Below are 13,697 nucleotides of genomic sequence, written 5' to 3' on the forward strand. Positions count from 1 at the left end.
CATCGTTGGGCGGCAAAACTGAATTTTGCAGTTTGAGGCGGCACTTACCGCCTGCCGTTAAAATCAAAAACGGCGGGACCAAATTTCGACCCCTTTGTATTCTGTTGGCAGCAAGGCTCCCATGTGAATTGAGTCTGGACAGTCTTAATCCAGCTGCTAGAGGCCAGCAGGCTCACCACATGAAAAATGCCCATAATTCAGCACTACCCTGGCAATCTGACTGAGGCAGGTATTGAAAAATCTCTCGCAGCTGCTCTGAATTTGGAAATGAACAACAGAAGTGAAAAAGTCTCCAGGGCAGCTCAAAATTTCAGAGCGAGCTTCAAACAGGCAATAGACCTCTTACTTCATTATGCAAAGATCTAATGCCTGTTTCACATGGTATCAATATGGTAGGCAGCACAATCTGGCTTCTAATGAGTGTGCGCTTCCTGCCTGCCAAATTGGAGGCCATTTAGCATCAGAAAAACAGGTGCTGTCAAATATCTTGGCCAGTGACATTAAAGGGTAACTATCTTGAAGAGCTGCACATCACCTGCCTGGTGCTTGGGTCCCCAGATGCTTTTTAACTTTACCAATCTTGTTCTGAATATCACGGCTTCCAGTAGCTAGAATCTCCACTTAGGCCTTGATATTAACCACCCTCCCCCTCCCCACACAGCGACAGGCGGGTGAGTGTCACGGGGTGGTGGAGGGTCAAAGAGTTAAATACGGGGAACGCAACCCCAACCTGCCACCTTTTTTATGTGGAGAGATGGGACACCTAATTTACATATTTAAATCGGGCTCCCACTGTGCAATTGGGTGCCGGATTTAACTGTCACTGCTGCTGCTGAACAGGCTTTCCAATGAGTCAGCAAACCCGGAAGTGAAAGGGAGGCCGGAACTGCCGGCTTCACAAGGTAAGTGCCTCTTTTCCGCATTCTTTGAGGGCCAGGAGGAGCTTCAAGGAATCCTTCAGCCTCCCCCAGCCTGATAGCCAGCCTACATTCACCCCCACCCACCCCGGACCTCCCAACTTCTGGGGACCATCCCCTCCTTCCGCTGGTGTTCCCTCCCTCTGCCCGGAAAGACTGTCCATTTGGCTGGCCGGGAAACAGATCTAAAAAAGGTTAATCATTCCTGCCATTAAGGCCTTTCTGGATTCTTCCTCACCTCCCTGTAAATATCGGGACCTTGGTGTTTAAGCCGAGGCAATTATGTACTAGGTACAAAAGTTCAACTGACTTCTAGTCTAGTATAATGGTTTGCCAGATGGAAAAGTTGAAGCCATTTTATCGTTTGTGTACACTTACATGTTTTGGGAGGCTTGATGAAGCCTGGTGTTCTTCCTCGGTTTTAATAAACAACATACACCCATGTCCTTTAGCCTTGACTTGTAGCGTGTCCTTGTGTTTAGAGAGGACTGTGGCCTCTCCTGGTTTGCGGTAAGTGTAGGTTTCTGACCGAATCAGTGATATCTTTTCTTTAATAGAAGAAACTGCCTCATTTATATGTTCTGCTGCACCAAATACTTTTAAACCTGGTGAAGACACTTTGATATATTTTATGGTGACATCTTTGTTTTGGATTTCAGGCAGTTCTGTGAGAATCAAGGAACTTTCCATATAGTCTACTTCCATCACCGTGGCAGGTATGAGCTGTGTGATCACCTGCTTATCGTCCAGATAACTAGTTAGTACGTTTGCAACATCTGCAACAATGCCTGAAAATCCTACAATTACTATGGCAGCTGGATTTTTCTCCTCTATGATTCTGCAGCCCTCATTTTTTGACTGGATGCCAGATTTCAAATCATCAACGAACCTTTTCCATTTGTCAATTTCAGTGACTTTGATTTGCTGCGGAGTGATGTCAATCCTTATTTCCTGGAACAGCTGCTTTAGTTTATCTTCTGCTTTCTTCACATCTGCCTTCACAGCCAAGAGTTCAACAGACTGTCTATGCACCAGTGTGGCCTTGATGTCCTTTTGAATGAAGTGAGTTTTCACAAATTTCTTATCTAGAGATTTAATAAAATCTTCCTTGTGTGAAGACAGATTGAGAGGCTTCCTTTCCAACTGGGACTCAAACAGGCTGATGACTTTTTGAGCTTGGCCAACTTTCTCCTTCAATCCTTTCAGCTTTAAGACTGGGGGATCGATGTTGGTGGATATTACCACGGAGAAAACAGTGTCTTTGATATGACTTTGCAGAAACTCCAACTCCTCGAGACTTTCCAATGGAATCTGTTCTTCAACAGTATTCCTCTCATCATCTAATTCTTTTTTTGCCTTTTCCAGTATTCCTTGTAGTTTTCTGGAAGTGTCTGAAACTTTACTTTGTTCCCCAACAACAACCACCTTGTTTTCTATAGAACAGTAAAGGACATCAAAGCCAGCTGCCTTTAGTCCTCTGCTTTTGTTCTTTACTTTTTCCCACAAATCTTTATCTGTTGGAAAGTCTCTGATATCAAACTTCCCAATGAATTTCCGAATTGCCTCTTCTGCGTGTTTCTTCCAATCCTTCGCAATTTTGTAGCACAACAATATATTTGCATCAAAAGAAGGCTTCAGAATCATTTGCTTTGAATTTGGAGAGTCTGTAAAGGTAATGTTACAATAAACACATTTTGCAATTTGTTCTAACTCTTGGTTACAGAGACGGGTCTTCTGGATGTAGCTTAGAAGTGAGGGATTGATGCAAATGTCGCACTGTTCAGGCTGTTTGATTTTCGGACCATTATCTCCATACAAAGATAGTTGCTGACCATGGTAATAGCGGCTAACAATCAGCTGATGACCTTTGAAGAAATGTTCCCTGTCAGTAACTCTTTTTACCACTGCAAAAATACAATTGGAAGAAATCAAACAATTTTAGTGAGTAGAAATAGATGTATCTATTATCTATCTATTCTTGTGCACACGTGTGTCATATTCCAGAATGTCAAACGTGTTACAGATGCAAACAATCTTTTTTTTCAAGAGAAATCTAGTAATTTCATGCCAGGTCATTCTTACCTGGAGGTTTGGCTTCTATCACAGGAATGATACCAAATTATTAAAGGGAGTCCCTAGGAATGCCGCAATACTGATTTCTGAACTTTAGAGCACTGAGTTCCAAGGAACAATTGTTTACTTTGCGATTTTGCTCTCTGGCGAAGAGGAGGGGGGGAGAGAGCAGGATTGAAGTCTTTTCAGGTTTTAGGTATGGTTAATTTGAATCTGGGAACGTTCGGACAGGATTCAAAGGATAGAATTTAAAGTGGCAAAAGAAAATATGAATTTTCGGCAACTTTATTGGAATTGATGAGAGAGTTATAGAACAGATTATCAGAAGGATGGTGAAATGGAAAGCCATGCAAGGTTTTATAAAAGAATTGGATGAATTTCTATTAGGAAACTAGTAAGCATACTGATGAGAGGTTTAGGAGGGTAGGCTAGATGGACCAGTGGTCTTCTCCTGCCCAAAACATTACTGTTATCACCTCACATGTCAAACATAGTGCTGGTGGAGGCTTTGTTTCCAAAGCAATCGTTCCCCCGCTCCATGAAGATACGTGAACGTCTGACTAACCATCATGCTAGATGGTCATTCAGAAGAACCCCAATCTCACAATATTATGCTTTCCGTGGTACTGCATCAAAATAAGCATGTCTGGATGATCAAAAACCAACACAGTCTGATTATCCACAGCTGCCACTAAGGCACCAACTATTTCTGAAGGCTGCAGAAGGTGGCACCTCAAAGGAAGAGAATCCTTATCATGTGCTAAATCACTCCCAATCTCCAGCATAGAGACTGGTACCCCAGCTGTATTAAAGAGTGAGTTAGAGAGGTTTATGTGGTGAAGCACCCAACACAGTACTGGTACTGGTGGTCGGGACAACCCAGGAGATAGCTTGCTGAAGGGTAATGTCCTCTCCTAGCTCTGCTGAGGAGGACAGAGATGCGGATTACTGGGACCCAGCAATAAGATGAAAACTGCTTGCTTCACACAACCAGCGATATCAGGTATTGAAAGCCTGACAAGAAGTTTCCCCACCATGGCTGAAGGAGGAGTCTGCTCGCAGCCCGTGTGGTGTGGTGTCAGCTTGTGATGGCCACCTCCAGAGATGCTGTAGCCTGGCCACTGCATCCTGTGGAGCCCAGCCCTCACATCAGGAGTCACTGTTCACAGTCTTTTCAGCATTGGTGGAGCTCAAACGGCTGCTAGACTTTTTGAGTTGAAAGCTGTGCTCTGCCTTGCAGAGGCTGGTGTCCACCTTGGAGAGATTGATGGAACAAACAGATAAGAGGCTTTCAAGGCAATATGCATCTTCTGCAGTCTGTTCTCCCGCAGGTCAGTGGAAGTGAGGAGCCCCAGCACAATGGGACTGGCAGTGGCGCTGCGGAAGCGGCACACCTTGCCCTATCTCAGGATGTCAGTACATCTGCCCCCTCGCCACCCCCCTCTACCAATACCAACTATGCTGCCAGAAAGCCAGGTGGGACAGACTGCACCGGCAGTAGCCAAAGTGCTGCAATTTGCCGATGGGCCCTCAGAGGTTCGAGCTCTCAGAAGTCGCTAGCCACGAGGATCTCAAGGGTTCCCTCACATGAGGAACAGCAGTCTTCCACCAGCTCTCTGAAGCCAATGTGGAAGCACCTCGTAGAAGTAGCAAAGTTAGTGAATCTTTGCTTCAAAATACTCTATGATGTCCCTGATCATCCCATGGCTCTGATTGTGCCTCTATTATTCAGGCGTAGTGAGGTTGGGGAACGGTGTCATCAATCAGGTGTAGGTGGTAAACCGTGTCCCCCAGCAGCCATCCTCTGATATGCCTGGATGGGTGGAAAAATGGAGGTATGGATGAGTGTGGCAGAATCAAGGTGTTGTGCCAGCTTCCAGTGATACTGGCACACACTTACATTATCCTTCTGCGATAATCGCACACCAGCTGAGGGAGATCAAGCCCTTCTCGTTGACATAAGCTGCTGGCTCATCGTCTGATGTCCTGATACCTACATGAGTGCAGTGCAGTCTATTCTGGCCTGGACATGAGGGAAGCCGGTCACCACTGCAAATCCCAGAGCTGCCTCATTCTGGCTGTTGGCATCCATTGGGAAGGCAATATACTGCTTTGCTTTGGCAGGGAAGCCAATGGTGACCTCCCAGATGCAGCTGTGCACTGCGGACTGGGAAATGCGGGTGATATCCATTGTAGCAGCCTGGAATTTAAGGGCGGTGGTGACTTTGAGAGCCGGTGGCAAAGCACGGTCCTGCAATAACAGCCTGGCGAAGCACAGCCTCTTCATACACTGCTCCTCAGAAATAAGAAAAAAACTGATTATGCACCGTTGGCCTATTGACCCCGTGGACTGGGTAAGGCTGTTTACGAATGGATCCCCTCACCTGCTGTCTTCTAACAGGCCCACCTGCTGCATTGTCTTGGTTGTGGAGGCTGCTGCTCCTCTTCCTCCAACTGCTCATCCATCCAAAGGAAAGAAGCAAAAACTTCACCCATGATGAGCAAAATGTGCTTAATCAGGGTAAGTAAGGGGGAAAATATCAGATCAAAGCAAACTGCAAGCTCAGAACTGCCTTAGAAATGCACTACTCACAATAGCACACAGATCGTAAAGACCTGAGGCGAGTACCTCGTTAAATCCAGTTTCCAGACATGTCAATCAGTTTGTGAAGCTAATCCCACGAGACTTCAATAGCAGGATTGCAACTGGGCTCGACATCGGTGTCAACTCCAGAGTTAAAATGGCGGTCGGCAGGTTTCTGGTGGAAAGGGGCGGTAAGTCGATTTTCCCTATTTTAACCACTCACCCACCTCATTCTCATCGGGCACATTAGGTTAAAATCTGGGCCATAGATAGATACTATGTGGCTTAAACTTAGAAACAATGGGCCCAAGTTTCGAGCCGCGCCTAGAACGGCGCAGTCCCGACCTGGATGCCCGTTTTTCGCGCCACAAAGTGCGCCTAAAAAAAACCTCCAGATTCTCCAGCTCCCTGCAGGTCCTCTGGCCCTCGGCGCAGCGCAGCAGGAGCTGTGGGGGGGGCGGAGCCAGGTCCCTACGCTGAAAACAGTGCCGGGACCTCTGCACATGCGCGATATAGTGGGCGCGCATGTGCAGTAGCTCCAGGGGCCCAAAACTGTGTGGGAGGGGCCGAAGCACGCAGCCCCTAGCCCTGGCCCAATGGCCTCACTGGGGCTGCGTGAATAAGGCTCCTCCCACGGCCAGCTCCTGCTTCCTCCCGACCCGACCCGACTCCCGCTTCCCGCCTCCGGACCGGACCCGACACCAACCTGACTCCCGCTCCCCCCGCCCCCCCCCCCCCCCCCCGCCTCCGGACCCGACACTGACACCGACCCGACTCCCGCTTCCCCCCCCCCCGCCCCCGGACCCGACCCGACCCCCAGGACTGGACCCGACTCCCGCTCCCCCCACCCGCCCCCGCCTACGGACCGGACCCGACACCGACCCAACTCCCTCTCCCCCTCCACCCCCACCGCCTCCAGACCAGACCCGACACCGACCTGACTCCCGCTTCCCCCCCCCCCCACCCCTGCCCCCGGACTGGATCCGACCTGACCTCCCTCTCCCTCCCTCCCCACGACCCGAACCAAACCGACCTCCCTCCCACCACCCCCCGACCCGTGCTCCCCCCGACCCGACCCAACGCCACCTACCTGTAAATCTGGTGCTGGGGACGGGCCCTGCCCGAAGTCTCAGGCCCGGCCCGTTCAGCCTCCCTCCCCCTTCTCCTTTCCCCATCTCCTTCCCCCCCCCCATCTCCTTTCCCCCCCCATTTCCTTCCCCCATCTCCTTTCTCCCCCTTCTCCCCCATCCCTCCCCCTTCCCTCCCTCTGCTCCCCCCCTCTCTCCCTCTACACCCCTCCTCCCCCTCAGAAACACAGACACTGACAGACAGAGAATGAGAGACACAAAAAGACAAACAGAGAGATAGAGACACTGACAGAGACACACTGTGAGGGGGGGGGCATCCCAGCATGCTGTTGGAGGGCTCCCGGTGCTGCAGTCAGTAAGTAGAAAATGTTTTATTTATTGATTTTTTTTTAAAAAAATAATAATTTCTTATAAATTTTTTTTGATTGATTTATTGGTTGATTTATTGATGTATTTGTCATTTATTATTGATCATGGCTCTTTATTTGTAAAACTGAAGTGTTTAATGTTTGTAAACTTCCCTTTAAACCCCCCCCCCCATTACCTACGCCTGATTTGTAACTTACGCCTGATTTTCTAAAGTGTAGACAAGGTTTTTTCGAGCTTCACTTACTCCATTCTAAGTTAGTTTGGAGTAAGTTTTCACTGGCGAAACTTTGAAAACAGGTGTAAGTGGCTGGACACGCCCCCTTTTGAAAAAAAAATTCTGTTCCAAAGTGAAACTGTTCTAACTGACTAGAACTGGAGCAAACTAAATGACGAGAATTCCGATTTCTAAGATACTCCGTTCCACAGCAGTTGCTCCTAAAAATCAGGAGCAAATCATGTGGAAACTTGGGGCCAAAATGTGGTGGAAAGAAAGGCAGCAGTCGATAAAATAAATTTAAATGTTTGAATTCTTGAAATACATCAATTCTTTTCATAAAAAATTGAAATACTATACCCTCATGATCTTGAAAACGAAGAATAGCTGTCCTTTCAAATCTTTTGATAGTGATTTCTGCGATTTCCCCACCACCGCTGCGTTTGATATTTGAAAAGTACAAGTCCAGGTACTCATCGGTGAGAATAGGATCAATTCCTTCTATCTGCACACTATCTGTCTTTTCCAGGCGGAGGGCAGTGATAACATTGTTTTCAAATGGCTTCTGACAACAATTCTGCTGCAAGGATTTGGCATCTAAAAAAGCAACATAAACGAAAACTCTATTATTGCACATGGCGACATTAATCACAAACTTCATACTTCAGTAAAACCACTTTATTCAGTTCCACACATCAATCAACCTGGCTTCAGTCCTAAACATGCAAATACATGAACTGCTGTTAACTAAATAAATTAGAAAAAAATGTGTGAGAATACCAACCTATATCAGTTTCAAAAGTGATCACCACTGTTTGAGCATCTTGCAGTGGTTCAATGTGATGCCTTGTGTTGTTGCTGAGGCTGTCAATGTACAGTGAAATATGCTCTAACCTCGAGTTACCATCAAAACCCCTCAGAACAAATTTTCGGGGCTCGTACTTTTCCTCTTCTTTAGCTTTATCATATAATTGCACTTTCAGAGTTATATCAGCCAGCTTGTGCTGTTTTTGTGAAATAATTTTTTCGAGGTCTGTAAACATAAACCAGAATGGTAAGATAATCAGTCAGTCAAATGTATCTATGTATGAACCTTACACCCCTTATAGTACACATCACAACCGTAGTGCTCTGTGGAAATCGTGCAAGTCCAATTGCTTTGACAAAATAACTTGCTCTGTAACCTGATGTAATAGGCAACAAAGAATGGGTTAAACATTGTGTTAAAACCGCACAAAAAGGAATTTTACACAAACTCATCAATCCAGTGTGCAACCAGTGGACATTAAGTCACTAGGTTTGAAGGTTTACTCTGTTCACTAATTGAATTGAAATCGTAAATGCCTTCTTTATATATAAGATTATGAAAATAAACTCTCAATCTCACTCATGCAGTTCTTGAGCATGGATATGGAAAGAGAAAGAATTGCCAGTGGTAAGCAGTATTGTGCTGAGATTGGAGCCTTGCGCACAAAGGAAGTTCTGATGAAAGATCAACGACCTGAAATGTTAACGCTGTTTCTCTCTCCACACATGCTGCCTGACCTGCCGAGTATTTCCAGAGATTTTTGTTTTTAGTACAAAGCAAGTATTGCTTTCCTTCTGGCCTGTGGTAAAACTGAACTGAGAAGGTTTGGTGTCTTGCCGAGTGTCAAAAGGTGGAAAATTATACATCACCTATACCCTCAGCTTTATGAGTACAAAAACAACAACTTTTATTTTCCCTTTTTTCCAGTTGTGTAAATAATGTCATTGTGGCTATCCTAATGACTTGTGGAAGAGATTATCATTTTGGGGAATTTTTGATCGATTTTTCTCGCAGAAGAAGGATTTTGAGACTGAGTTATGTTTAAGAGTTGTGTTTTAAAACAAGTGAAGAGAGAGAATTAAAAAGAAATGGGTAAAGGCTGTAGACATTGAATAATGTCACAACTCACCGTCTACCTCAAACTGATACATTCAGGATCTGTTGTCTCGTCACAAGCCCGTCAGCCAGGATGGCCAAGACGTTAAGCAATTCATTGTCTCGTCTCAGGTGACCAAACAAATATTCATTCAAATGAGGGCCAAACCCGGAAATGGTTCAGGCCTCCCAACACCAGCTGACTTTGTTTCATGTGGAAGTCAAAAATCGTCGTTTCCACCCCAGTGATATGCAATTCAGATCACAAGGGGTTCCTATGGTTACACACCTAGGTTACACTATCGTTATAATTAGATATGGGGTAATACAGACACATTCCTCAATGTAGGATGTTCAGACTACTTATAGGAGTGACCAGCACTGCTGTACCTGAGAGAATATCTAAACTTGAATCAGAGGTGAAAAACACCATGCACAGTTCAGTGGGCTGTTACAGAGCACAGGAAGTGAGATTATTCTACGCTTCTGAAGACATGTAGCCTCTGATTGGTTGAAAGCCTGTTGGTGCAGGAGGGCTATATGGATGGCACTCCCTCAATCCTCACTTGCTCCTTCACTCTCTGTTTCTCTCTCTCTCGCTCTCTGTTTCTCTCTCTTGCTGTTTCCTCTTTCAAGTCAGGAAGTTACCGTTACAAAAACATTAGAGTCCAGCACTGCGAATGTGTATCCGTCTCCTGCTAGAGTAAGTGTTGTATAATGCAGAGAGTGCCTACTTCTAACAATATTTTTACTGAAAAATCTTAAGGCTTAGCTTATTTGTGTATTAAAAACTCAAGTCTAGGAATTCCTGCAGGCAACATTAGCACACAAATGCTTGACAAAGTAATGTCATATGAAGTGCTGAGCATTCATGGAATGCAGTCAATTCTAGGCTGGTATCGTTCTCATTCCTGCCACATATTCTCTCTCTCTCTCTCTCTCTCTCTCAGATGGTACAATTAATGACATAAATACTTACCAGCACTGCTAGGGCAGGTCACCAACCAGGAGAGTTGGCCATTTACAGAAATTTCCACATCTGGTACAAATTTTTCAAAATACATTTCAACCACATCTGTATCAACTGGACCGTCAGTGCAGACCAGCAGCTGGTTGGAGCTGCTTTCCTCTCTCTCGGAGGTTTCCAAAACTGAAAGAGATAAAATTATACATGAATGACCATTTGTCGTCAAATAATAATTGCAACACATAACGAAAGTGATGACAGGATGTACTTTGATCTGAAGAAACAAAATCTGTACCTGATTCTGCCACTGGAACTGGGGGTTCTTGACTTTGAAATCCTTTTGCTGGGCTCTGCATAGGGAAAGCAGAAAAAGAGTACTGTACACAATAGGTTACTAAACTGTTCTAGACAAAGCAATGATGCATTGGATGTAAATTAAATGAAAACAAAGAATAAAAATAAAACAAAAATAGTCAATTAACTTTCTATTTTTCTCCTACTTTTCTCTCCTGCTCCCTTGAATGTGTTGACCCATGCTGAGGTATGGTTCCATCACAAAACAACATTCCCTATAATTTTTTTTGTGCCAGGCCCTTTAACTGGCTGGGTGGCCCATTCAATTTTTTGCGCATGTGCAGTTATTTCCATTTCCATCTCAGCATCCACAGCACTTTGGGGCAGATAATTCCAAAATTCACAATCCTCTGAATGAAGAAATTCCTCTTAAAAGGCCGGCCCCTGATCCTGAGACTATGCCCCCTAGTTCTAGACTCTCTCGCCATGGGAAGCAATCTCTCAGCATCTACCCTGTCAATCCCCTCAGAATCTCATACATTTCAATGAGATCACCTCTCATCCTTCTAAACTCCAGAGAGTTTGGACCAATTTACTCAATGTCTCCTCCTAGGACAACCCTCTCATCATAGGGATCAATGAAGTGAACCTTTGTTGCACCGTCCCGAAGGCAAATATATCCTTCCATAAATAAGGAGACCAAAACTGGGCACAGTACTCCAGGTGTGGTCTCACCAGAGCCCTGTACAGTTGTAGAAAGACTTCCTTACTCTTGTACTCCAACCCTCTAGCAATAAAGGCCAACATGCCATTTGCCTTCCTAATTGCTTGCTGTACCTACAGGCTAATCTTATACTAGGACATCCAAATCTTTCTGAACACCAGCATTGAATCGTTTCTCACCATTTAAAAAATATTCTGATTTTCTAATCTTTCTACCAAAGTGAATAACCTCACATTTCTCCACATTCTACTCCATCTGCCACTTTATCGCTTAACCTGTCTGTATCCCTTTACAGGCTCTCTGCATCCTCCTCACACCTTACTTTTCCAGCTAGCTTTGTATCATCAGCAAACTTTGGTACATTGCACTCGGTCCCTTCATCTAAGTCATTAATATAGATTGTAAATAGCTGAGGCCCCAGCACTGATCCTTGCAGCACCCCACTAGTTACACCCTACTTTCTGTTTTCTCTCTGTTAACCAATTCTTTATCCATGCTAATAACTTACTCTCAACTCCATGTGCGCTTATTTTGCATAACAACCTTCTATATGGTACCTTATCGAATGCTTGTTGGAAATCCAAATACAATACATGCACTGGTTCCCCTTTATCTACCCTGCTTGTTACATCTTCAATAAACTCTAATAAATTTGTCAAACGCGATTTCCTTTTCATAAATCCATGTTGACTCTGCCTAACCATATTATGATTTTACAAGTACCCTGTTACGACTTTTTTAATAATGGTTCCAGCATTTTCCCGACGACTGATGTCAGGCTAACTGGGCTCCAACTCTCACATTTACTTTCCAGTAGGCCTCACTGAATAGCAATCAGGGATCAAAGTTGTGATTTTCCCCATCTACGTATAGAATTGAAGAAGCCAATTGCAGCAACCTAACTGCTGCCCCAGCTGAGGTTTGCAGAGCCAGCACAGACCAGGAAATCGATCTGGAAATTTATGTTCTGTATCGTTTAGTAGTATACCAGTCAGAGCCTTTAGCCATTAGGAAGTTACCATTCATTTTAAGAAAAGCCAGCTTGAGTACCAAATATACTAATCGTCTTTAAAAAATCCGATAATAACGGATGGGATAAAGACAGTAGAGACAAAGGATCGTAGCTCTGAAAATCAAGAAGTAGAATCAGTTTGGGTGGAGCTAAGAAATAGCAAGGGGCAGAAAACATTGGTGGAAGTTGTTTATAGGCCCACAAACAATAGTTGTAATGTAGGACAGAATATAAATCAGGAAATTAGAAGTGCATGTAACAAGGATAATACAATAATCACGGGGGACTTTAATCTACATATCAACTGGGCAAACCAAATTTTCAGTAATAGTGTGGAGGATGAATTCATGGAAAGTATACAAGTTAGTTTTCTAGATCAGTATGTTGAGGAACCAACCAGGGAACAGACTAGTTTAGATCTAGTATTGTGCAATGAAAAAGGGTTAACATTACAACAGTGACGACAATCCAAAAAGTAATTCATTGGCTGTAAAGTGCTTTGAGACATTTGCTGGTCATATAAATCCAAGTTTTTTAAAAAAGGAGTCTTTAGGGAAGAATGACCATAATATAATAGAATTTTATATTGAGTTTGAAAGTGATTTAGTTAAATCCGAAGCTAGGGTATTAAATCGAAACAAAGCAAACCACGTAGATATGAGGGATAAGTTGGCTAAGGTAGACTGCGAAACTACATTGAAAGATATGATGGTAGACAAGCAATGGCTAACATTTAAAGAGTTAGTACATAATTTACAACAAATATACATTCCTTTAAGGCACAAAACCTCGCAGGAAAAGTGGTCCAACCGTGGATAACAAAGAGAAGTTAAAGATAGTATTTGATCAAAAGAGGAGGCTTATAATGTTGCCAAAAATAGTAAGCCCGAGGATTGGGAGGATTTTAGAATTCAGCAAAGCAAGACCAAGAAATTGACAGAGAGAAAAAAGAATATGAGAATAAATTAGCAAGAGACATAAAAACAGATTGTAAATGTTTCTATCGGTATGTAAATAGGAAGAGATCATAGAATCATAGAAATTTACAGCACGGATGGGAAACCAAAGGTCTAGAGAGAATGAGGAACTTAAATAAATCAGTATAAGCAAAGACATAGGGCTAGATTTTACACTTTTATGTAGATCAGCCAAAAATGGGCGTGATTTCCGGCGTGGGCGGTAAAAATGGGTTTTCAGATCGCCACCTTGTCACCCATTTTCAAAGCCCCTAGTCTCCATTTTAAAAATTGGGCGTTACCGCGAGCGATCTGAAATGGGCGTTAGCGTTAAATCTCCCTGACCTTCTGCCGTAAAGTGTAGCCGTCCTTAGCAACGGCATGGCAATGCTCGATTCCCGCAATTCAGGACGTCAAGGGTCATCATGACATGCGCATAAGAGACAGAGAGAGGGAGCTGAGAGGGAGTGAAGGCGTGTGTGGGTGTGGTGTGGTTGCTTGTTTGGCTGCTTTGGGAGGAAGGAGGGAGAGTTTTGAGCTTTATACCAAATTGTGGAAAAAAACTTAGCTGTTACCAGCCAGATATTTTCCCAAAC

General features: G+C 44.3%; 1 protein-coding gene and 1 long non-coding RNA gene across 4 annotated transcripts in view; one reads left to right on the forward strand and one right to left on the reverse strand.

The window, feature by feature from the left end:
* LOC139259718 (protein mono-ADP-ribosyltransferase PARP14-like) overlaps window positions 1-13,697 on the reverse strand; it is a 175,451-nt gene that overhangs the window by 115,608 nt on the left and 46,146 nt on the right. For both annotated transcript variants that reach the window (XM_070875325.1, XM_070875324.1), the window contains exons 4-8: window positions 10,411-10,465; window positions 10,128-10,298; window positions 8,030-8,278; window positions 7,606-7,842; window positions 1,296-2,821 (exon numbers count right to left, since the gene is read on the reverse strand). In XM_070875325.1, the coding sequence (XP_070731426.1) occupies window positions 1,296-2,821; window positions 7,606-7,842; window positions 8,030-8,278; window positions 10,128-10,298; window positions 10,411-10,465 (2,238 nt within the window). The remainder of the gene's footprint in view (window positions 1-1,295; window positions 2,822-7,605; window positions 7,843-8,029; window positions 8,279-10,127; window positions 10,299-10,410; window positions 10,466-13,697) is intronic.
* Window positions 1-13,697, forward strand: part of LOC139259719 (uncharacterized) — a 137,065-nt gene that overhangs the window by 112,330 nt on the left and 11,038 nt on the right. Inside the window, exon 1 of one of the 2 annotated variants that reach the window (XR_011592639.1) lies at window positions 1,591-1,979. The exons of the other annotated variant lie outside the window; for it this stretch is intronic. This is a non-coding gene — a long non-coding RNA (uncharacterized lncRNA). Of the gene's footprint in view, window positions 1-1,590; window positions 1,980-13,697 lie in introns of those variants that run through there. 2 annotated transcript variants of the gene reach the window in all.

Source organism: Pristiophorus japonicus, chromosome 3 (assembly GCF_044704955.1).
Source record: "Pristiophorus japonicus isolate sPriJap1 chromosome 3, sPriJap1.hap1, whole genome shotgun sequence".
Classification (NCBI taxonomy): Eukaryota; Metazoa; Chordata; class Chondrichthyes; family Pristiophoridae; genus Pristiophorus; species Pristiophorus japonicus.